This window comes from Eublepharis macularius, chromosome 9 (genome assembly GCF_028583425.1).
Source record: "Eublepharis macularius isolate TG4126 chromosome 9, MPM_Emac_v1.0, whole genome shotgun sequence".
Taxonomy (NCBI): Eukaryota; Metazoa; Chordata; class Lepidosauria; order Squamata; family Eublepharidae; genus Eublepharis; species Eublepharis macularius.
Window position 1 is genome coordinate 106,222,389 of NC_072798.1, and position 24,040 is coordinate 106,246,428.

Below are 24,040 nucleotides of genomic sequence, written 5' to 3' on the forward strand. Positions count from 1 at the left end.
GTCCCCCAGCTGGCTTCAAGCGGAGGAGTGGGGAATCAAACCCAGTTCTCCAGATTAGAGTCCCGCACTCTTAACCACTACACCAAACTGGATCTCAAACATGAAATGGGGGAGACTTTGCAGGTAATTTCTGACTCAGGAAAACACAGGCTGAAGGTACATGATGATTTCTGTGAGGACTAGGGTTGCCAGCTTCCAAGTGGGGCCTGGAAATCTCCAGGAATTCCATCAGATCTCAAGACAAAGAGATCAGTTCCCCTGGAGAAAATGGCTGGTTCGAAGGGTGAACTCTATGGCATTATATCCTGCTGATCTCTCTTCCTTCCCCAAACCCTGCCCTCCCCAGGCTCCACCCACAAAACCTCTAGGAATTTCCTAACCCAGAGTTGGTAACCCTAGTGGGTGCAGAGGTAGCAGCTCTACCTGTTTCCCAATACTACTATGACTACTACTACTACTAATAATAATAATAACATTCTATTTATATACTGCTCTTCAGGACAACTTAACACTCACTCAGAGCGGTTTACAAAGTATGTCATTATTATCCCCACAACAAAACACCCTGTGAGGTGTCTAGTCAATAGATTAGTGATACCAAGGAGACTTAGGTGGCAAAAGGTTTCTGGTCTGGTCAGTGAATCCATTTTTAAATATTCTTGAATAGTGAGGAAGAAAAAAGTAGTTCCCATTAATTCTTCTCCTTTTTAAAAAGTCTACAAGCAGCACCCGTTCTTCCTGCTCTGTGCCTCAAATGTAACCACATTTATTCCAGCAGTGCCAGTCATACTTCTGGGAGAGAGATGCAGCTTTTCCAGGACCCAGGTGGAAACTAGGAAACCCAGAGCCAAACTACACGAGATGCCCGACATGTGTTCTTCACGTGTCAGGTCCTGCAAGGTTCCCTGGGTAGTGTAGTCTTGCAAAGAACAGCCGCTCCATGTGATTCTCTGCCGGGGAAGAGTGATGGGAGAGATTCTGTCTCTGTCTCTTGCAAAAAGCCTTGGTCTGAGTTTTCCTCCAGAAGCTCGGGGGCAGGGGCGGTGGTGGATGTAACAGGAGGCAGGAAATCCAGGGTGGCTTTTTGCAAGAGAGAGAGAGAGGGAGAGAGAGAATCCCTCCCCCAACGCTCTTCTCCTCAGCAGAGAATTGCCTAATGGATTATATATAGGCAGACAAAGGCTCAATTATGCTTTATTGTGATATGGGTCATTCTGGAACTAAAATTCAAGCAGAAAAAGCTCTATATATCCTTGACTTAAAGGCAAACTTGCTAAGTGTACCTGTACTTTCAGAAAAAGGATTTGTTATACACTTTGATAATAACATATGTACAATTTCTTGTAAAGGAGAGCTATATTTCCCAGCTGGTCTCAGAAATGGTGTCTTTGAACTATACAGCAATAACAGCAGCTGCTACGGAAAAGGGATCCCTGGAACTTTGGCACACAAGTCACCAAGGAGCTACAGACTACGGACTTGGTAACAGGTAGAAAGAAAGAAAAGTTTATTGTATTCAGCCACAGGCCATTACAAGTCACAAACAACAAACAAAACAGAAACACAAGCTTGAATAAAATTAATGACATGGTCAAAGCATTAAAATTTAAAACTAGATACAACCATCAAACCATTTCTGGTTGTCAAATTCATATAGGACAATAAAAGCATACACAGATAAAACAGTAAAAATCCCCAGTATTCAATGTTAACGTTATCCCTTAAGCACAGCATTAGCCCGTTTTTTTTTTTTTTGCAACCAGGACATATAAAGCCATTTTGTAGGATATGTCGGAGCATCAGAGTCGGCTAATAAAACTGCAACCTTCTCAGGATCTGAGTGGGTACAAAGGTTGGACAACATCTCAGAAAGAAATTTAGTCCTAGGTTGAGCATACAACGGGCAGTTAAGAATATAATGAGTTAAGTCCTCAATTGCGGATATTCCACAGGGACAGAAGCGCTGGTCCTTAGGTATTTTACTGTAGCGGCCTGCTAAAACTGTGGTTGGCATTGTTTCGAAGCGTAGGGGTGTGAAGGCTGCTCTAAGATTATACTTTGCAATACTAACTAAGTAAGATGCTCTAGAATGATTGCACTTGAAGAGTTTAAACCAAGAGGCTGACTGACAGTTCAAGACCGCCTGTCTTATCTATCAGGACATCACCCTTATAGACCCAGTCTCGAAGATGTAAGTTATTTGCTGAGGGGTTAAGAAGATCATCAGGGATGGAATACCTGTTTAATATATTACGGAAAAAACAGTGTCACACCAGGTCCTTAGATAGCATTTGATTAAATGACAGATATCTGAGTGTATCGGGTCCGGCTGCTTTGTTTTTTCCCCAGAATTTTAATACCACGAGGTGCACCCGCACCCTCAAAGAGGGCAGACCTGTTTCTGGTAACAGGTATTAATATAAGTGGATGGGCCAATGATGATCAGTTATGTATATGTTGTATAAAGGGAAAGGTAACTTGACCTTCTATTCCCAAACAAAGCCAAAGATGCTCAAATCAATGACTTGAACTAATCCATACTGATTTATGTGGTCCTATGAAACTAGCATCGACAGGAAATAACCTTTACATATTGACTTTTATCAATGAATTCTCAAGATATACAGAATGTTATTTGCTGAAAGAAAAATTGTAAACTGAGCAGAAACAGTGAGATTATGTCTCCGTGGTCTCTAGCAAGTTCTACAGGAAACCCAAAGCCTTTCGGAGTGATAATGGCGGTGAGTACATCTCACACGCCATTTTTTAGGGAAAACAGAATTTAACACAGACGTATAGTTCTCTACACTCTAGAACAAAATGGGGTAGCTGACGGTAAAAGAAGTTCTATCATGAATAAGGTCAGGTGCATTCTAATTGGTCGAGGACTTCCCTACAAATACTAGGGAGAAGCTACAATGACTGCAATTTACTTGCAAAACAGATTACCAACTAGAGCTACAGACAAAACTACCTATGAGTTACGGCATAACAAAAAGCCAAACATAGAACATCTTAGAGTTTTTGGATGCAAGGCCTATGCTCATGTACCTGAAAAAGTCCACACATGACCCTTCCGAGGGAGATAGTGATGACAACCAGCTGCTGCTGCTGTATTGCCCAGATGATATCACTATCCCAATGAGAACATATGTCCAACCAGGTGAGGAAGTAAAGGTGGAAATTCCTGAGACAACCGATGTGTCAGAGGAGTCAGAGCCCCCTGCGGAGACAGAGGTGACTCAGGCACTTTCAGGGCACCAACAGAGGAGTTTAGCTGAGAGAGTGACTTATCATGCAAGGTCGTTCTTTCCACAGGGATCAACATCATGGGCTGAAGTTCAGCAAATGTCTGAATAAGAAGCTTGCAAATGGAAGCAAGTAGCACAAGAGGAAATGGATGCTCTACACAAGAACAAGGCATGGACACTCACTAAACTACCTAAGGCCAAGATGGGATGCAAATAGTTCTTTCAAGCTAAAAATGGTGGTTGAGAGATACAAAGTGAGATTAGGAGTCAAAGGATATTCTCAGATTTATGAAACAGGTTATGACCCAACTTTTTTTTTTTTTAATTTTTATTGAACATTTGTTGCAACATATCATTTACAATCAAAAACATCTTTCAAGTCAAGTCAAAAATCCAGTATACAATACATTATAAACCTTATTTTTTAAAGAGTATCATTGATGCACCCTTATGACAACTCAGTTATGCAGACAGGTAAGTTCGACTTGTCTAGGTGGTGTTTTATTATGTAGTTCAAGTCACCTCCTATTATCAAGTCTCCTTCCTGGAATGCAGTTAGTTTTTGTAATGTTTCCTCTATAAAGTCTAATTGATTTATGTTTGGAGCGTACAACGAGGCTAGCGTGATTTTATGTTCCCCTATTGTCCCTTTAACAAAGATGTATCTGCCTTTTTTGTCTTTAAGAGTTTTAGTATGCTGAAATTGTATATGCTTTGTAATTAGAATGGCTACACCCCTTGATTTGGAGTTGCCAGTCGCGTGATATTGTGTTTGTATCCATCTAGCTTTTAATGAGTCGATATTGTTGTGCCGCAAATGGGTCTCCTGTAAGAAAATAATTTGTGCCTTAGTGTGGGCTAAATTCGAGATTACTCTCCTTCTTTTTATTGGGTTCCCCAAACCTCTAACATTAAAAGTTAAAGCCTTGATTTTAGAACACATTTTTGAATTGGGGTGAAAAAAAAAATACTTGTATCTTATTCTTTGTTTATTTTTATTATTATTATTATTATCGTTATTTTATTATTACTTTTTTACTAGTATTGATGTATCACTCTAAAGGTTTCGACTTGGTTTTTTAATTTTATAATGCCTATTGTAATTTGAGTTTTCCCAAATATATGCAGTTGTTCTTTATAATACCGGTTTTTTTGAACAATCCTTCTTCAATAATAGATGCAATATCTAGGTCTTTTGTACTGTTTTTTTTTTTTTTTTAAGCGGTATAAAGACTAACAATAATGACCTTAAAGGAACAATCAATAGTTTAAAGTTGTATCACAACTTATAGTTTCTTAATAAATCGTTGTATTATAGTTATTAACAAGGTGTTACTGATGTCACAATGTTTTCCCTAATATGCTATTTCAAAAATATTATGTCTAAACCACCCACTTCAAATTAATTTATAGCTATTATACATTACAAACTTTCCTTTTTTCTTGTACTATGAACCGTTCTGATCTTTAGAGTCTAGTCCAGTTGCACCAATTATGCCCCTCCCACTCCTAATCCCGATTCGGTTCCTTGCTGTATATACACCTTGAACAATTATTCTTTCCCCCTTTATGGTCTTTCCTATTATTATCTCTTTTTTTTCTTTTTTCCTTCCCTCCTTCTTTTGACTTTCTTTCTTTGTTGCTATCTACAATCTGCTTTGAGTTTAACCTTTTCCCCTCCCCCTCCCTACAGCCACCCTAACCCCCCTTCCCCCCTTTTTATTTTACTCTCCTCCCTCCCCTTTTATGATAGTGAGTTTTAACAACAACCTATAAAATGTAAACTTTAAATACTTTTTTTTTGTATAGATGTATGTATCTATATGCTTATATGATTTTTCTTTATTCTTTTCCTTTTATTAATTTTTTTTTGTTTTTTAAGTTTATTATTATTATTATTATTATTCCTTATTTTTATTGTTGAAATTACTAACTATATAAATCTATTTGGCTACTATATGCCGTTAATTAACTTTCCCCAAATCCTCCCCCTTCCCCTTTTCCTCCCTCCTACCCTTCCTAAGACCACTTGTACTATGATGAATTGAGTAATACCACTTAGTGGATTATAAGGTCAATATTCTATTTTGTTTTCCCCTTAAGATTTATTCAATTTCAACTCTCTCAAACTGGTGAGTTAGCTACACTCACCGGTTGTGGAAATCAACCTCCCTCCTTGTCCACTTATGAGAGCTAAGTAAAGTTATGTGAGCTAAGTTAAGAGCCCCCCTCCCTCCCCCACAAACCTCTAAATTTCTACCTCTATTTACAAATACACTACTTTTCCTTCAATCAGGCTGTTAACTAACGATCATTTACCAGCACGTTGAGAGACAGCGATAGAAATTAAAAAAAAAACCTTAAGCGTCTCTGATTGGGATCTTGCTCCCTTTCTGTGGAGATAGTAAATCAGAGGATTTTCTCTTCTGGTTTTGCTTGGTCGTCTCCATTGGGGTTTCCAGTCCAACTGCATTCAATAGATCTAGTCCCGTGTCAACATTCGTTGCTATATACCTTTTGCCTTGATGCAAGACCATAAGTTTGCATTGATCCAGCCATTTATATCTTCTGTTCGCTCTTTGCAGAGTCTCAGAAATTGGTTTGAGTTCTCTTCTTTTGGCAAGCACTTCCTTTGGCAGTTCAGCGAAAATATATATCATTTTGCTTTCATATTTGAATGATCCCCTTACTCTAGCTTCTTCCATTATCTTCCTTCTTGTCCTTTGATCTGGTATTTCGATGATTATATCTCTCGGACGATCTTTATTTTTACTTTGGAGATAGGGTCCCACTCGGTAGGCTTTTGTGATGTAGGGGTAGACTCCTTCCTCAAGCTGTAGTTGTTTAGCTATCCAGTTGGCAATGAAGCTTGTGAGATCTGTATTATACGTATGCATTTCTTCCATCCCCCGTATCTTAATCTGATTTTGTCTGGCATTAAGTTCAAGTTTCATTAGTCTGTCCTGTTGTTCTGTAATTACTTTCTGCATGTCGGTGACGTCCTGTTGAGCCTGCACACTCACTTCCATAGCTTTTTCAGCTGTACAATTAACTGATTGTAAATCTCGTTTTATCTCTGTAAGTTGAGCTGTGATCGGGCTAATAAGTTTGGCCATTTGGTCTATAATATCATGTTTTAATTGCGCTAGTTGGGGATCCAAATAGTTTTCTGGGTGGATTACCTCAATAGCGCCTTCTTTTGCGACGAGTTCCGCCATTTTTTTCCCTCCATTCTGCCGCGTTCCTTCCCCGTCGTTTCTCCTGAGGCCGCAAAGAAAGTTTGTAGATTTTTCACCGCCGTCGGATTGTTCTTCTTTTTCTTGTTGGAGTTTGTGAGCATTATTTTTCTTGATTTATTTCCCCTCGTAGTGTTATTTAGAGAGGTTTTAGAGTCGGGAGGGTCGGAGCGCTCCTAACATGCGTCCATTCCTCTCCGCCGCGACGCCACGCCCCCGTTATGACCCAACTTTTGCACCAGTTCTAAAATATTCCACAATCAGGATGCTTTTAAGCATAGCGGCTTTCAGAAAACATGCAAAAAGAACATCCGGATATAAAGATTGCATTTTTGTATGGTAAAATAGAGGAAGAATTATACATGTAATGTTACCAGAACTGCTCTTTTATTATAATGGGGAATTAGCTATAGCAGTCTGTAACTTTAATATTAAGCAAGGATCATAACCTATGTATACGGAGGTCCCGATCCCAGACACTCTAGTGAAAAAGAGGCAGACAAGGAGTAAGGTCCAAACACGTGTATTGAGTGTAGCGTAAGCCTAGCTTGCACAATCATACAAGGAACATACAAGGTCTAAGAAATACAGAGTAGGAAATACAGAGACGTTCGCATTAGCTGGTTCCCAACGATGATAGGGGGAATACTCACTTATCCTGAAGCGAAGCAGAGACCCAACAGCGAGGGGGGGTGGCCCAATGCCAGCACTGGGACCACAGACGGACAGCAAGGAGGTCTGGATAGGGAATGGCCTGAGCACCGAGTGGTCTGAGAGACCAGCTTAAATACCCCAAAACGTACCCTGGGGCTGGTGCTGTACTTGGTGGTTCTCACAGATTAAAACAAAGGGTCTAATGGGCTACTGAATGGCTTGGATGGGCCACTTTGGTAATCAGATTGTGATAAGTGACACCTCAGGAAGAGGGGACAAAAGAGGGAGGGGGAAATCCAAGTGGGCTGAAAGGATGTTCCAGCGGACAGGGCTTGTCCTGATGTCATTAGCTTTGGAATGCGGAGGTTTCTTTGAGATGCATTCTCTAAGTGCTTGGGATGGTCAGCACTTAGCTCTTCTCCGGGGCGGCTCCTAAGATATGCAGAGCGGGGCGAGGTACTCTCACTGCGGACGTGGTGTGCCCGCTTCGCCGAAATGGCTTCTCAAAGCAGTCTTCTTCCCAGGGTCTTCTGGCTGCCTGAGAACATGGATGCCGGCTGGGCATAGCTGGGGCTGGATAGCAGGCTGCCCGGTAGCGAGGGCAAGCTCAGTGGCCGGCTCGCGGGAGGCTCCAGGCGGGAACTGACCAGGGAGCGCCTAGCCAGGCTCGCTGGAGGTTTCCCCGGCAGGCGCCCGGCTGCTAGCAGCGGCTTGGGCCCATATGAGGCAGGCTTCCATGGAGGCAGGGGAACAACACTTTAAAACACAGTCCAGAACAGGGAACAGGCACGGTCCGTGGCAGATGGCAATGCAGGCACGGGGCACACTTGTAACACAGTCCAAATGCACACTAGGAAGTCCAGATACAGGTCAGGGCAGGGCTGCCCAGAAAGAGAGTCCTTTGTGCAGTTAACCAAACATGGAGTCAGTAAACTACACAGTCTATAGCAGCAGCAAGATAATTGACACGCAGGCAGGAAACTGACACGTGTATCAGAACACACACGTGCAAAGCAATCTTTGGTGTAGCAGTGAAACAGCAATGCAGGAAACTTTAGCACAGTTCATAGCAGGCTTCAAAGCAGGGGAGGGGGCCTACTTGGCAACAATTCCCCCCCTCGGAGACCCCGGGACGTCAGGCGCGCGGGTCTCCGAACTTGACTTCAAAGGCGAGGTGGTCGGCAATGTCCGGTGGTCGAGCTTCGAGCGAAGAAGGAGTGGGAAGGGAAGGAGGGGGAGGCGTCACTCAAAAATTTAGTTTGGAGAACCACCTAACCGAATAAGTGCAATTTAGATCAGCCAATGGGCTGCAGGTCTCTGGGTTCACACCAGGGGGTGTGCTAAGTGCCATCGTCAGAATAAATAGCAATAATAGCAATTCATAGTAGTATAGGCAGCAATGAGCAATTCATGCATATAAATAGCAATAATTCATAATTGTGTACATGGATTAATTCATGATTGAAGGTAATTCATACGGAATTCATGATGGGTTAAAAGCACTAAAAACCAGGGGCAATTAATATACATGGATCAATTCATAGGCATAAGATTTAAAAGCAAAGACAATTCATGGATACAATTCATGAATGTAAGAATAAAAGCAGGCTACTTCATAGGAAGTTAAAACAAAGCTCATAGGTGAGGGAATAATTCATATAGGAAAGTGCAAGTCAGGCATAGATCAATTCATAGAGGGTGGAACAATTCATAGATGGTTAAAATCATAAATACATAGATATATATATGATTAAAAGCAATAAACCAGGAAGTTAAAACCAACTCATAGATAAAAGCAGCAATGATAAAAACAAGTGCGAGGAAATAATTCATGAGGGTAAGCGGCGGAAGGGCTCATAGGGGGTCAGAAAAATAAACTTCGCAATTAAAAGACTAACTCATATAGTCAGATTAAAACCAAATTCATAGAGTCTAAAATCAGGAATAAAATGACCCTTAAAAGAGACTGCTCAGGAGAAGTCCAGGATAAAACCCAATTCATAAAATGATAAATAGGCTAGAATTACCTCGGCGGAGGGAGTCAGGTTAAAAAGGCAATTCCTAAGGTTAAAATCAAATTCATAGGGATAAAGTTAATAGGGGGTGATAAAAGGGTCCCAGTTCATGGGAAGATCATGGGCGCACTTGCAGTAAATAGAGGGAGGGGCTAGTTCGGGGCTAAATTCATGGGAGTAAAATTCATAAGAAGCAATGGCAGGAAATTCATAAGACCATAGAGCAACAAAGATCACAGATGGCTCAGTCCGCAGTACAGCTGCTAGACTGGGTTGCATATTTACAGAAACAAGCAAACTTAGTTCATGTGTTCCAAAACACATTTCCACCCCCCCTTGCTGTCTGCGTCAATCCGCAGAGCAGGGTCGGCAGGCGGCGAGAAGGGCTTCAGGCACACAGTTCTAGTCCTCATGGAGGTAGTGCCGCTAGCGGTCGTTTGGAGACGGGCCGTGGGCTGGGAGGCAGAGTAATATGTCCCCCCCTAGTCCGCAAGAGGGCCTCGGAGCGGTGTCCAGCAGCAAAGCGTCCATGGGGCCGGTTCAGGATCCGTACACATAATAAGATACAAGCATAGTTCATAACAACATAAGCAAATAAACAAGGGTTAAAGGAGGGCGCCAAGAACAACCCTTAAGGCAAGAGGAGGTCTGGATTGTAATGATCCAAACGGTAAGACAGTTGGAATTGCTGGAGCTGTCGGCGGCTCCAACAGCCCAAATAAAGCAGTGAGGCACACAACAAAATTTGGAAGGCCAAAATAACGACGATCGGGTGCAAAGCCAAATTGTAAATTCCAGTGGCAGTGGGGCTCCAGCCAAAGAGGGTCTCCCACCAGGAATGCTCGCCGGTGGTCTTAATCCGCTGGACCAGATCCAAAATCTCCTTTCCGTTGTGGGACACAACCAAAGCAGTGGTGTCCCCGTCCCTCTGGATGCTCTGGAGGGTGCGGTGGAGCTGCGGGTGTGCCAGGAGCTCGTGGATTAGCTCCAGACCGATGCCAAGGGTGATGGGCTTCACATGTCGATAGATGGAGGGTGCCACCAGGATCTCTTCTTGGGTCCAGACCGGTACCGTGTAGGTGAAGTCGCAGGCTGCCACCGAAGACAGGTTGCAAAAGCAGCGATTGACTCCCGGGATCACGGGCTTCAGCTGGAACGAGTTCAGGACCACAAAATCGCAGGCCGTTCGCACGCAGGCACATCCTTTCCCAAGGTAGACCACAGCGGAGCTGTTCTCCCGGACGACCTCGAAAGAGCACTCGTTGAGGGCGTCGACTTGCGGGGCTACACAGGGGTGATGCGGTGCAAAGGCTTGGTCCTGGCAAATGAAGCCGGTCTGGTCTCGATGCTGGCACCCTTGGAGGCTGACGAGCTGCCATCCGGTCGGGGTGAAGCGGGCCCAATGGTCAGGGTGGCGGGCGTAGAGGACTTCGGTGTCGCTGACTTGGAGTCCCAGAGGCACGACTGGATACACATGGAATGACTCGTGCGCACTGGCCGTTAATAAAAATAATTTAAGCTCCTGGGTAGTCGGTGAGAATGAGGAATTTACGAGAGACCACCAGGATTCAAGCTCCAGTTCTATGGGTGACAATTTGGGCATAATCAATCTTTTAATCTCCAGGGGCAAGTGCCCGTCCGTGGCTTGCCGAATTAGCCCCATGGCCACAGCCTGGTTTAATTGTTGGGCTTGCATACATGCCATGGCTATTGACACGTTGCGTTCAAAAGACTGTGTCCCTTTGAGCAGCAGAGAAAAATCTCTTTCAATTTGACTCTCCCAGTTAACTAAAATGGAGCTGATCTCGTGTTGCCCATTGGAAATGGAATTTAAGGACTGCACCACCGGTTTACCTAAGTCGGAGATGCTAGTCGTAACATGGGCAAACTTATTAGCGAGAGTCTCAATGTTGACCGAATCCATGATTGCTAAGCCTCCGGCTGCAGGAGCAGTCCAGTCGGCAATGCTTCGTCTGGCACGCGAGAGAGAAGGAGAGGGATCGATCCACAGTTGTAGCCATGCATTCCAACCCTTGCTACCGGCCTCCAGATAGGGAGCGCACTGCGGCAGCCTCTGGGTTACATTTAGCTCAGCTAAGTCTATGCGGATCTCTTTTAAAGACATTTGCGGGCGGACTAGAACTCTCTCTCGAATGTCAGTTTTCAAAACATGGGAGCCCACTATATGCGTGCCGCCTTGGCTCAATTGTTCATTGCTGGCAATCAAAGGGTCAATTTGGATGGTGTGGGTCTCCTGGGTCCGGATCAGCAGGGAATAATTGCCTGGTTCATGAGTCAAATTTACAAAGAGCAGCCCAAGCCGGTGAAATTTCTCTACTAGGGGCTTGGTTTGGCAATCGGGCGTCTGTTGAACCAGTATCCAATCGGGTGGGCCGTGTTTGGCTAGATCTTCTTCTTTTACAATCCAGGTCAGGTTCTCCCAGCGTTCTATAGCAAAGGAGAGAACTGCACCTGAAGGGGGCGTGATAGTGACTGATGCAGATTCAGTGGTAGTAGTGCCTAGTAGGATGGTCATTCTAAAGGGGTCTCCTGCCTTCCATACTGCGGCCGACACTAAAATAACTTCACAGTATGGTCCGAAAGCCTCAGTGACAAATGGCGAGGTTTCGAAGTTGGCAGGGGTGGTATATTTGTCTACCACCGGGACTGGGGTGGGGGCAGGCCTGATGCGGGGGAGGAACATACATGGAATTGGGGCAAGTGGTGACACTGTGTCAGTAGGTGAATAGCACACTAGCTCCTGGGACATAGTTTTGACTCCCACACATAAAATAACAAGCTCTGGGGGCCGGATCCACTGCTCTTCACAGCTGCGGAAGTTAGTGCGATCCGTGGGGGTGGTCATGTTAATCTGCTGCACAACCTTGCAGACCATCATTTCATTTCCTGCCAATGTATTGATACATCTCCAGTGTGGGTAGGGCATTAATTTGGACGGGCGCCCCTCTATTAGGGTGCCTGCCAGTACGAGCAAACACAGAGTAGCCAGGTGCCTCATCTCCTGGCCTTCCTTTTCCTTTTTGTGGTGAAAATATCCTGGGGGGACCTGCGGATATAAGTACAGGCTCCCTGAGTTTATTGCAGCAAAAATAAAATAAAGTAAAGCGGGGAAAAAGGAGGGTGTTTTTCTGCCAGCACTGTATGTTAGGTGGGGCTCGAACGAGAAGTCCCGGAGCATTAAGCGAGCCTTCCAGCTTGTTGCTCTGGGGGACTCCTATGCGGAGGCTTCTTCCTAAAGCATGTATATTTCAAGGGGGAACGTCTTTGCGTCGGGCAAGGGTCGGCTGAACGTTAGGCGGGATTATGCAAACTCGCCCCAGGGGTCACTGGGTGCCTAGACTATGTGGCCTTCAGGTGCCCCTTGCTCGGTGGAGGGCTATTTTTATTTCGCGGGCTGAGAGGTGTCGGTCCGGCTCGGCCTGGCCTTGCCGCTTCAAAACGAAAAAAAACTAGAGAGCGGTTTCCAGCAACTATAAGGGTTGCTGCAAACGGGGACCTTCGCTTTATTTTTCAAAAATAGGCCCTCGTCATATGTTTGCAGGACAACCAATTTTTGGAGGGACTCCCTCGGGAGGCCCCGTTTTCTGGTTTTAAAAAAAAAAGGTACACCGGGCAAAAAGAAAAATGCACTGAGCACAAAAAGAAAAATACACTGAGCAAGAAGCATACGGGTGTGGGGTACTTTCGGGTTGCCCTCACTTGGAAGGCCTGGCATGGCTTCATTATAACTTCAATATGTCTCCCCCCCTTCTTTTCCCTTGTACGGTACGGGCAAGGGAAAAGATTACGTGGGGCAGGCGGCTGCTGACGGAAAGGGCCGAAGTGGAGCCGAGGGCGCTCGGCGGCGTTTATCGAAAAGCGGCGGAGACGGCCGAGATCTGCCGGCGCCACTGGGTCTGGGTTATTCGGGGGTCATCTTGGTGCGGGGGATCCTGGCTATGTAAATGAGGCACGCTGCCCCTTGTGCGTTGCGAACGCACCTCAATAACATATTCCAGAGGGCACATATTTACAAAATACTGGCGGGTCTTTTACTTTTGCACTAAAGCGTACTGGCTGGTGGCGCCGTATAGCAACTCACCATGACGAATATGAACATTAGTAAAAGAGGGATGTTGGGCTATCTGGGGGTCCTTTTCCAGGGGAGACACGGCCCTCAAAGCCAAAGCCGACCATCATGCGAAAGCGTGGGTCCGGCAGGTGAGACCCCGAATCCACGCAGATGCGGGATCTTCACCAGCACGGCGGGTGAAATGCTTTCAAACACAGAGATCACCCCCATTGGTGTGTCTCCAACATTGGAAATGCATTCACTCCTGGGCTAAAGCCTCTCCAAACACCCTCACACACAGCAAATCTCTTTCGCCTGTGCAATTTTTTCCCGAACATGCGGCTTACAATCCAACTACGAATCACTCTCGGTGGTGGTCCCACCCGGCCTTGGTTGCCGTGTCTTCCCCAAGGGTCCCAACTGTGGGGCCCACCTAATGAAGTTAAAGAATAGAACTGACAAGAAATAACAAAAACACTAAATGATTATATGAAGCCAAGTTGGCTTTTTATGTCTAATTTCAAAAGGGAATTGGGCTTCAGGTTTACACACACATAAAGTTAAGACTGCACAACGAAAAGGGACGGGGGCTGCAGGGACTTGAACTCAAGTCTCCTTAAGGTGGCTTTTCCACTCCTGGTTCCAATCCCATCCAAATTCTGACAGGGAACCAGTGATTACATTTATTTGGGCTTACTTCAGCCTGGGAGAGGACAAAAGGAAGAACTGGGAGGAGGTCAGAATCCTGGTCTGGCCAGTTTTTCCATTTCAATGAGGGGTGGGGGTGCAACGCTGAGTGGGAACAGTTTGTTTCAGACGCTGCTAGCAACTGGGATTCTTTCTGGAGTCTGCTCACTTGCATTATTACATTCCTGACTGCACTTACTGCTGGAGGCTCTACCTTTTCATTAAGTTTTGGGCTTGAGCATTTTAAAATGTGGAAACAGATACACAAATGTCTCTGAATTAGCTCAAGCACTACTAAACCACACAAGCACAACATAAGGTTTTCTTCAGGGGTGTTAGTCAGGGAAGGCTGAGAGAGAGCTATTTGGTGTGTAGTTGCAAGCACTGGATTCTCAAGGCATTTTAAATCTTTTAAAGGAACTGCATTTTTACTTTTGTTTACCTGTTCTTCAGGATCATTGCAAGAGGGCACAGTCATGGTGGGCTGTGTATAGCTTGGCTGGGGGCAGTCTATGGGAGCCAAGACAATTTCTTGGGGAATTACTTTTAAACTCTGTACATGCTCAGAGGCTAAAGTGAATTCTGGCTTCTTGGGCATGGGGGCGGAGGCAGAAATTGAAGGCAGAGGTGACTGGCTACATGTTTCACTGCCTTTGGCGGGGCGGGGTGCTGATTCAATCACTGATTGTTCCTCTAAAGTCTTTAATCTGGCCTCAGTGAGTCTCTGGGATTCCAGGAGATTTTGCATCAGGGTTTTTAAAGTGGCAGTTTCATTATTCTGGTTCTCCAGCAAAGTCTGCATGTTAAGGAATTTATTGTGGAGCTGCTCTTTCTCTATTGTGCAAGCATTTAATTTTTCTTTTAATTCCTTATTCTCTTTATTAAGATCATTTATTTTTAAATTCTGTTCCCTATTTACACTTATGAGTTCATGGATTTTATTTTGCAGCTCTGCCAGGTTTCTTTCAGAGGTGTCTGGCAAAGTTGGTGCTGGGTTCTGGGTGCGAATCACCCTTTGGAATCTTTCCTTCTCTCTTTTAAGTTCCAAGCTATTTTTAGTTCCCGGAGGTCGAAGGCTAGCCTCAACCTTTGGTTTTCTCCCACGGGCAGTTAAGTGGGGAGAAGCATGTGTGACCCCCGGGCATCCCTATTGGAAAAAGGGGTTCCCAGCTGGTGGCGGTTCTCCTATGTCAGAGGGCTCCTCATGGTCCTTTGGCTGCGGTCTCCAGGGGTCAGTCTGACTTGGGGGAGGGTAGACCTGGTGATTGTAGGGGTGAGGTGCCCGAGGGGGCAGGGGTGCCGAGGGCAGCGCAGGTCTCCAGGGCTCAGAGGGTACCTGTGGGGAGGAGGAACCGTAACTCGGGGTGGGTGCAAAGGAAACTCCCGGATGGGAGTCCCTCTGGCTGCGGCCCCGAGTGAAGCTACCACTTCTCCCACGCAAGATGCCACCTCTAGGCTCCGAGTACGAGCTATGCCCTTGGGGGCGATATTGGGAGTGGGGACCATGGTTGGCATACGTGACTGTGTTGATGGGCTCACTCTCTTTCCTATGGGAGGCCGGGGACCTCACATGGCGGATGGCGCCGGTCTCTCGCAACAAGCCAGCAATGCTCCTGATGCGGGATTCCAGCTCTCCCCATGTAATGCTCCCGGGCTCGACTCCTGCTAGGGCTAGGCGAGTGGTGCTGTTGAGTCCATCTATGACTGCCCTCCTAAATTCTAAGTCATCGAAGTCCGGCATGTCGCTCAAGTCTAAATCTACCTCGTCTGCTAGTTCGGCTAGGAGCTGTTTCCTGGCTAAATATGCCTCTGGGTCCTCTCCGGGTTTTTGAGATTCTGCTATGTATAAGGCCTTCAAGCTCTTGGTAGGCCAGAGGAAGGCGCACAATTCCTTCATGGCACCATACTGACTGCGAGTGGCTAGTCTCCGGTTAGAAATATATGCGTTAAGAGAGGTGACTATTTCGGGGCCGGCACAATGGCGAGCCAGCTGAGCTACATCGGAGCCACTGGCAGAGGGCTGGGACATGGTCACGTGTGTGAACCATTGTATAGCTGAGTCTCGGTTCAGGGGTCCCATGCGGTCCGCTATGGCCTGGAGCTCATCGGGCCTCCAATTGCGGGTCTCCTTAACTATTCGGTCTGTCTTCCTGCCATCCTCGTCTGTGGAGACAATTTCTTTGGTAGCTATCGGATGGAGGGGCTGTGGAGCTTCCTCGGGCTGGGGCGAAGGAGGTGACCAACTGTCGGTACTACCTTCGGGGAGGGCCAAGAGGGCTGCGGGATGCACGGCGGAAATTACGGCCTGCTGCATCCCCAGGTGCTGCTTTAGGGCCTCTAGCTCCCTCTTACAAGCGGAGTGGTCCGCAGAAGCTACCTTGGAGTGATTGTGCTCTGCCATGAACTGGGCGGCATGGGTTAGCTTAGCGATTCTTTCCTGACCCTCGATTACTGCATGCTCAGCCATATCGGCACGTGCGGAGGCCGCTTCAGCCTTGTGCTGGGCGTCCTGAAGGGCAGTGGTTAATCCTTGTTTTTCCAATATGAAATTGACGCGTTCAGCGCGCCACTCAACTGCTTTCTCCTCATGGTCTCTTTCCTGTTCGGCTAGTTTGGCCCTGAGACTCTGGATTTCTAGATGCAGGGCGTCCTGTTCTCGCTTTGCTTTTTCCTCTAGCTCCTTCCTTTCTTTGTCTTGGGCTAATCTGAGCCTCTCTATCTCCTGCTCACCATCTTCCTGCGCTATATGTAATTTATTTATCAGGGACACGCTGTCCTGTAAGGCAGTGAAAAGTGCCCAAGCTCCGTATCTGTCCTTCTTGCTCGACTTGGGTTTCTCTTTCTCACAAAAATCTTGGAAGGCACTTCTAACTATCTGGAGTGGGTCGGGTCCCTTGAAGGAACCGGCTTCCCAAGGGCAATCTCCCTTCTTAACTAGCCACTTCTCCAGGCGGGGCACGGTGGGGTTTGCCCGGTACATTTTACTTTTTAGTTTAAGGCTGATCTCGGGGGAGGTTAAAGAGTGGATCAGCGACACCAGGGGTGGGGCGATTAAAGCTGCTCAAGGGTTTTAACAACTTCTTCCTCTCTATGTCCCTTTCGGGAGGTTTATCCTTCCCTCAGGTCCTCAAGGATTTTTAACTGGGTTCTACACAGGTTTTTACCAGGGGTGGTTTTAAGATCCTACTTTTAGGGTTAAAGGGTATTTTAAGGGTCCTACACTCGGTTCTTCTCCACCGGGGGAGAAGGAAAAGTTCCTATTCCCGTTTCAAGCTTGCCTACAAGCCACGGGACCAGGAAAAGTTTACTGGCTCAGAAGGTGCTCTCAAGCTCTCTAAGCCCAAGAACCAAAAACGCTCAGTGCTTCCAAGCCTCTGCTCAGAAGCCAAAGCTCAGGGGTCTCCCAAGCCTATGTGCTCAGAAAACCAAAAAGTGTTCCCAAGCCTCTGCTCGGAAACTGAAGTGCTCCCAAGCCTCTGCTTAGAAGCTGCAATTAAGGGGTCTCCCGAGCCTCTGCTCAGGCAACCAGAAATGCTCCCAAGCCTCTGCTTAGGAACTGAAGTGCTTCCAAGCCTCTGCTCAGAAGCTACAATGCTCTCAAGCTCTCTAAGCCCAAGAACTGTACTCAAAAAGTCCCCAGGCCTCGTGCTCAGAGACAAACGATTAAACTGTCTCCAAGCCTCGACCAAAAGACTAAATGCGCTCAAGGACTGCCTCTGCAAGTCCCCAAGCAAAAGTGCCCAGGAGTAAATTTACTGTACTCCCAAGCGGAAAAAGCGCTCAAGAGTTCAAACAACTCCCAAGCAGGGTGCGCCCACGAGTCTGACTTACAACTCGCAAGCGGAAAGGCGCCCAAGAGTCTAACTTAAAACTCTTAAGCACGGTGCGGCCGGCTGCCGCGGGGCTTCAGGAACCTGGCTTCAGATTCCCAAAGCTATACTAAAACGGACGGACTAACGATCCCCTCACGTTTCCTCCGGAGCGGGGATTGAAGCCTAAGTGCTGGCAGGAACGGGGGTTTGGACGGGCTTAGGAGAGACGGGGGAGGGCGGAAAAGAATTTTATATGTGCTGCTTCAGGATATATATATAGATCTATAGCCTACTTCTGGGATCCCACCCACATAGACGCGTTTAGGCGGCCCGGAAGGTGGCCAGGAACTTCACCAGTTCAGAGGTCCTCACCCACAGTACACCGGTTATAACGGCTGGAGGGCCTCGCGGTGCACCACAAAAGGCAAGTAGTCCAAAGCTGGCTGAAGGAGGAAATGGGGGAAAAGCCAACCCACAAGATAGAAATGCTCGCTGGAGCCACACACACTCACACTTTTAATTCCCTGAGCTAAATTGCACTCTTTACACAGAGGTCTGGAAAATTTTCCTCTAAGTCAGTTCGCTGAAGACACGCGTGTCGACTCACGTGCATTCACACGAACTGGGTTATGCCCGCATATTCTCCACCAGTAAACTGTTACCAGAACTGCTCTTTTATTATAATGGGGAATTAGCTATAGCAGTCTGTAACTTTAATATTAAGCAAGGATCATAACCTATGTATACGGAGGTCCCGATCCCAGACACTCTAGTGAAAAAGAGGCAGACAAGGAGTAAGGTCCAAACACGTGTATTGAGTGTAGCGTAAGCCTAGCTTGCACAATCATACAAGGAACATACAAGGTCTAAGAAATACAGAGTAGGAAATACAGAGACGTTCGCATTAGCTGGTTCCCAACGATGATAGGGGGAATACTCACTTATCCTGAAGCGAAGCAGAGACCCAACAGCGAGGGGGGGTGGCCCAATGCCAGCACTGGGACCACAGACGGACAGCAAGGAGGTCTGGATAGGGAATGGCCTGAGCACCGAGTGGTCTGAGAGACCAGCTTAAATACCCCAAAACGTACCCTGGGGCTGGTGCTGTACTTGGTGGTTCTCACAGATTAAAACAAAGGGTCTAATGGGCTACTGAATGGCTTGGATGGGCCACTTTGGTAATCAGATTGTGATAAGTGACACCTCAGGAAGAGGGGACAAAAGAGGGAGGGGGAAATCCAAGTGGGCTGAAAGGATGTTCCAGCGGACAGGGCTTGTCCTGATGTCATTAGCTTTGGAATGCGGAGGTTTCTTTGAGATGCATTCTCTAAGTGCTTGGGATGGTCAGCACTTAGCTCTTCTCCGGGGCGGCTCCTAAGATATGCAGAGCGGGGCGAGGTACTCTCACTGCGGACGTGGTGTGCCCGCTTCGCCGAAATGGCTTCTCAAAGCAGTCTTCTTCCCAGGGTCTTCTGGCTGCCTGAGAACATGGATGCCGGCTGGGCATAGCTGGGGCTGGATAGCAGGCTGCCCGGTAGCGAGGGCAAGCTCAGTGGCCGGCTCGCGGGAGGCTCCAGGCGGGAACTGACCAGGGAGCGCCTAGCCAGGCTCGCTGGAGGTTTCCCCGGCAGGCGCCCGGCTGCTAGCAGCGGCTTGGGCCCATATGAGGCAGGCTTCCATGGAGGCAGGGGAACAACACTTTAAAACACAGTCCAGAACAGGGAACAGGCACGGTCCGTGGCAGATGGCAATGCAGGCACGGGGCACACTTGTAACACAGTCCAAATGCACACTAGGAAGTCCAGATACAGGTCAGGGCAGGGCTGCCCAGAAAGAGAGTCCTTTGTGCAGTTAACCAAACATGGAGTCAGTAAACTACACAGTCTATAGCAGCAGCAAGATAATTGACACGCAGGCAGGAAACTGACACGTGTATCAGAACACACACGTGCAAAGCAATCTTTGGTGTAGCAGTTGAAACAGCAATGCAGGAAACTTTAGCACAGTTCATAGCAGGCTTCAAAGCAGGGGAGGGGGCCTACTTGGCAACAATTAGTAAACTGTTACCAGAACTGCTCTTTATTATAATGGGGAATTAGCTGTAGCAGTCTGTAACTATTAATATTAAGCGAGGATCATAACCTATGTTTACGGAGGTCCCGATCCCAGACACTCTAGTGAAAAAGAGGCAGACAAGGAGTAAGGTCCAAACACGTGTATTGAGTGTAGCGTAAGCCTAGCTTGCACAGTCATACAAGGAACATACAAGGTCTAAGAAATACAGAGTAGGAAATACAGAGACGTTCGCATTAGCTGGTTCCCAACGATGATAGGGGGAATACTCACTTATCCTGAAGCGAAGCAGAGACCCAACAGCGAGGGGGGGTGGCCCAATGCCAGCACTGGGACCACAGACGGACAGCAAGGAGGTCTGGATAGGGAATGGCCTGAGCACCGAGTGGTCTGAGAGACCAGCTTAAATACCCCAAAACGTACCCTGGGGCTGGTGCTGTACTTGGTGGTTCTCACAGATTAAAACAAAGGGTCTAATGGGCTACTGAATGGCTTGGATGGGCCACTTTGGTAATCAGATTGTGATAAGTGACACCTCAGGAAGAGGGGACAAAAGAGGGAGGGGGAAATCCAAGTGGGCTGAAAGGATGTTCCAGCGGACAGGGCTTGTCCTGATGTCATTAGCTTTGGAATGCGGAGGTTTCTTTGAGATGCATTCTCTAAGTGCTTGGGATGGTCAGCACTTAGCTCTTCTCCGGGGCGGCTCCTAAGATATGCAGAGCGGGGCGAGGTACTCTCACTGCGGACGTGGTGTGCCCGCTTCGCCGAAATGGCTTCTCAAAGCAGTCTTCTTCCCAGGGTCTTCTGGCTGCCTGAGAACATGGATGCCGGCTGGGCATAGCTGGGGCTGGATAGCAGGCTGCCCGGTAGCGAGGGCAAGCTCAGTGGCCGGCTCGCGGGAGGCTCCAGGCGGGAACTGACCAGGGAGCGCCTAGCCAGGCTCGCTGGAGGTTTCCCCGGCAGGCGCCCGGCTGCTAGCAGCGGCTTGGGCCCATATGAGGCAGGCTTCCATGGAGGCAGGGGAACAACACTTTAAAACACAGTCCAGAACAGGGAACAGGCACGGTCCGTGGCAGATGGCAATGCAGGCACGGGGCACACTTGTAACACAGTCCAAATGCACACTAGGAAGTCCAGATACAGGTCAGGGCAGGGCTGCCCAGAAAGAGAGTCCTTTGTGCAGTTAACCAAACATGGAGTCAGTAAACTACACAGTCTATAGCAGCAGCAAGATAATTGACACGCAGGCAGGAAACTGACACGTGTATCAGAACACACACGTGCAAAGCAATCTTTGGTGTAGCAGTGAAACAGCAATGCAGGAAACTTTAGCACAGTTCATAGCAGGCTTCAAAGCAGGGGAGGGGGCCTACTTGGCAACAGTAATGACCACCAGACTCCATACATGAAAAGAATAAACAGTACGTAAACATCAGAAAGGACTTTATGGGCTTAAGCAAGCGGTGAAATCTTGGAAAGATAAATTGAGCAAACTGTTACATGATCTAGGCTTTGAATGAGGCAAAGCTGACATCTGTCTTTACAGCAGACACAAAAATGAGAGATGGACATTTATTTTGACTTATGTTGATGATTTGATTGTTTGTTATGAAAATCAAGATTGTGCTGAAATTTTATCTTCTCTAAACAAGGAAGTGGAAGTGAAACATTTGGGCAATGCTAACTTTTACTTCAGAATTCAGATTGAATGAGAACCGGAGGGCAGTTACCTTTTTAGTCAAAACCAGAAGATGCTGGAACTTCTGGGCTAGGGTGTGGTAATCCAGGGCCGACACCAATGGAAACAGGTTTTCTCAAAGAAAAGGAACCACGTGAGCCTCTACCAGACAACACCAGGGACAGAACTGCCGTAGCAAAACTTCTCTGCCTAGCGATGACAAGATTTGATATTGTGACGGCAGTAAATATATTATCCAGGATGGAAAGTAAACCCACCATAAATGGTTGGACTTCAGTAAAAAGTGTAATGAAGTATTTAAAGAGTAATACAGACTCTAAACTAAGGCTGCCAGCTACCACGAATCCCACGCTATTGTGTACTCTGATCTAGGCTGGGCTAAAGAAAGGGCACACTGGAAATCTACTACTGGTTATGTATTTTTCTATGGGGATGGAGCTATAAGCTAGGCAAGTCATAAATAAGAAATTGTTGCTCTTTCCTCTACTGAAGCAGAACTTGTATTAGCTTCAGAAGCAAGCAGAGATTTAGAGATGCTAGTGTTACTTGAGGATTTTGGCATTGCAGAACCTTTACCAGATAAAATGCTAGAGGATAACTAGAATTGTATATCTCTCTCTCTCTTTTAGAAGGGAACACTGCATGCACAAGACACAAGACCCCAGTGTGTGGACATCCTCATCAAGTTGCTGCCAAGGTATACAAAATGACCTGAACATTGTGAATGTTGACAACTTACCGAGTCAAGAGGAAAAATGAATCTTTAGACTAGGACTCTTTCTTTCCAAGATATTGCCATGAAAGGAATCCACTTCAATAAACTTTTAAGTTCTATCTTTTCTACAATTTGATTGCCTGAGGGTTAATTACTGCATGCTGGGAGGAAATGCTTCTGACTAAGTAACTCTGCTACCAAATGAAATATAACTATTTCTAATAAAAACATGGGCTTACTCTCCTGTCCACATCAAGAAAGCCTCAAAGAGCTTGCTGTTTTCCCGGTTTCACACTGGGTGCTCCGATACACCAGCACCCCAATCAATCTTTTTATTCTTGTGCATATGTTCCTTCATTTGAGCTTAAAATAGCTCCGTGGGAGGCCTTTTGTTAATTGTAATGTTGCCTTGTGAAATTTATCTTTGCAGACACTGGAACATCTTGCTGGTTCCCCTCCTGATGTTCACAGGATTCTAGCTATTTCTTCACACCTCTTTCATTAATCATGCACTGTCAACATGATGGCATCTCCAGTGATTTCTCTGTGTCTTTTTTTAGCTTTCGAAAAAGGGAGCATGCCAACAGCTGATGTTTTGTACCAATGCACAACAAGTTGTTATCCTTAAGTAAGGACGGATGCAGAAAAGGGGCCCTTCAAAATCGCCCAGTTTCTGACACTGGTTGCTAAATTCCTACATAATGTTAGAATATTTTTTTTTAAAAAAAGGAAATGTTATTTAACTCACCAGGGTCTGGACCAAGGTATGCTGACTGAGATCTAGTTTGTCTGCATGTGCTGCTCCAATCACTGCCCGTGAACAAATATCTTTCCAGTGAGTAATGGGGATGTGTAGGAGAGCTTGGACTTCGGCACCAAGGACTTTGAACTGGGTACAACAGAGGTAGTGTCTTTTCTTCTCTGTACAAATAAATACAAAAGGATCTCTTCTGACCATTTTAAACAACTGTTTCTGTGCACACACAAGGCTGTGATTTTGAAAAAATCAAAGAAAAACAATTCTTCAACAAATCAGCTAAATTCTGCAACTTCTGCAAACTTCCAAATTAAACATTTGCATGGTCCTACATTGCATGACCTAAAAGCATGACAGGGATTTTTTTCTGTGAGAAGAGGTGGTGGAACTCAGTGGGTTGCCCTTGGAGAAAATGGTCACATGGCTGGTGGCCCTGCCCCCTGATCTCCAGACAGAGGGGAGTTTAGATTGCCCTCCGCGCCACTGAGGGGATGAATGGAAGACGGCATTCAACACCCCTTTAGGGCAGTATGAGTACTTAGTGATGCCTTTCGGATTGCAAGGGGCCCCGGGGGGTCTTCATGAATTTGATCAATGAGGTCCTACACAAATACCTGTACAAAGGGGTGGTCGTTTATTTAGATGACGTGTTATTATATTCACAAAATTATGAATCTCATGTGAAATTAGTGCGGGAGGTACTAAAGACCCTGCATGCTCACCAGTTGCCAGTTAAATTGTCTAAAATGTGAGTTCCATAAGAGAGAGTTGGACTTTTTGGGCTACCGAGTCTTGGGTCAAGGGTTGGGAATGGACCCAGCAAAAGTTCAAGCTGTAGTGGGGTGGGAAGCCCCCAAAACCTGACGGCAGCTGCCGTCATTCCTGGGGTTTGCTAACTTTTACCGACCCTTCATAAAGAACTTTGCTCAAATCTCCTTGCCATTAACTGACTTGTTGAAAACCAGGGGGAAGGGATCCCAGAGCGTGCAGCCTAGCGCTAAACTAGCATGGGCCCAGAGTGTCAGGAGGCTTTCGAGTGCTTAAAGCAGTTGTTCACCTCGGAGCCAGT

General features: G+C 46.5%; 1 protein-coding gene across 1 annotated transcript in view; it reads right to left on the reverse strand.

The window, feature by feature from the left end:
- The window catches only part of LMNTD1 (lamin tail domain containing 1), a 210,436-nt gene that overhangs the window by 56,819 nt on the left and 129,577 nt on the right, over positions 1-24,040 (reverse strand). Inside the window, exon 9 of the mRNA XM_054988437.1 lies at positions 22,963-23,135. Within this exon, the coding sequence (XP_054844412.1) occupies positions 22,963-23,135 (173 nt within the window). The remainder of the gene's footprint in view (positions 1-22,962; positions 23,136-24,040) is intronic.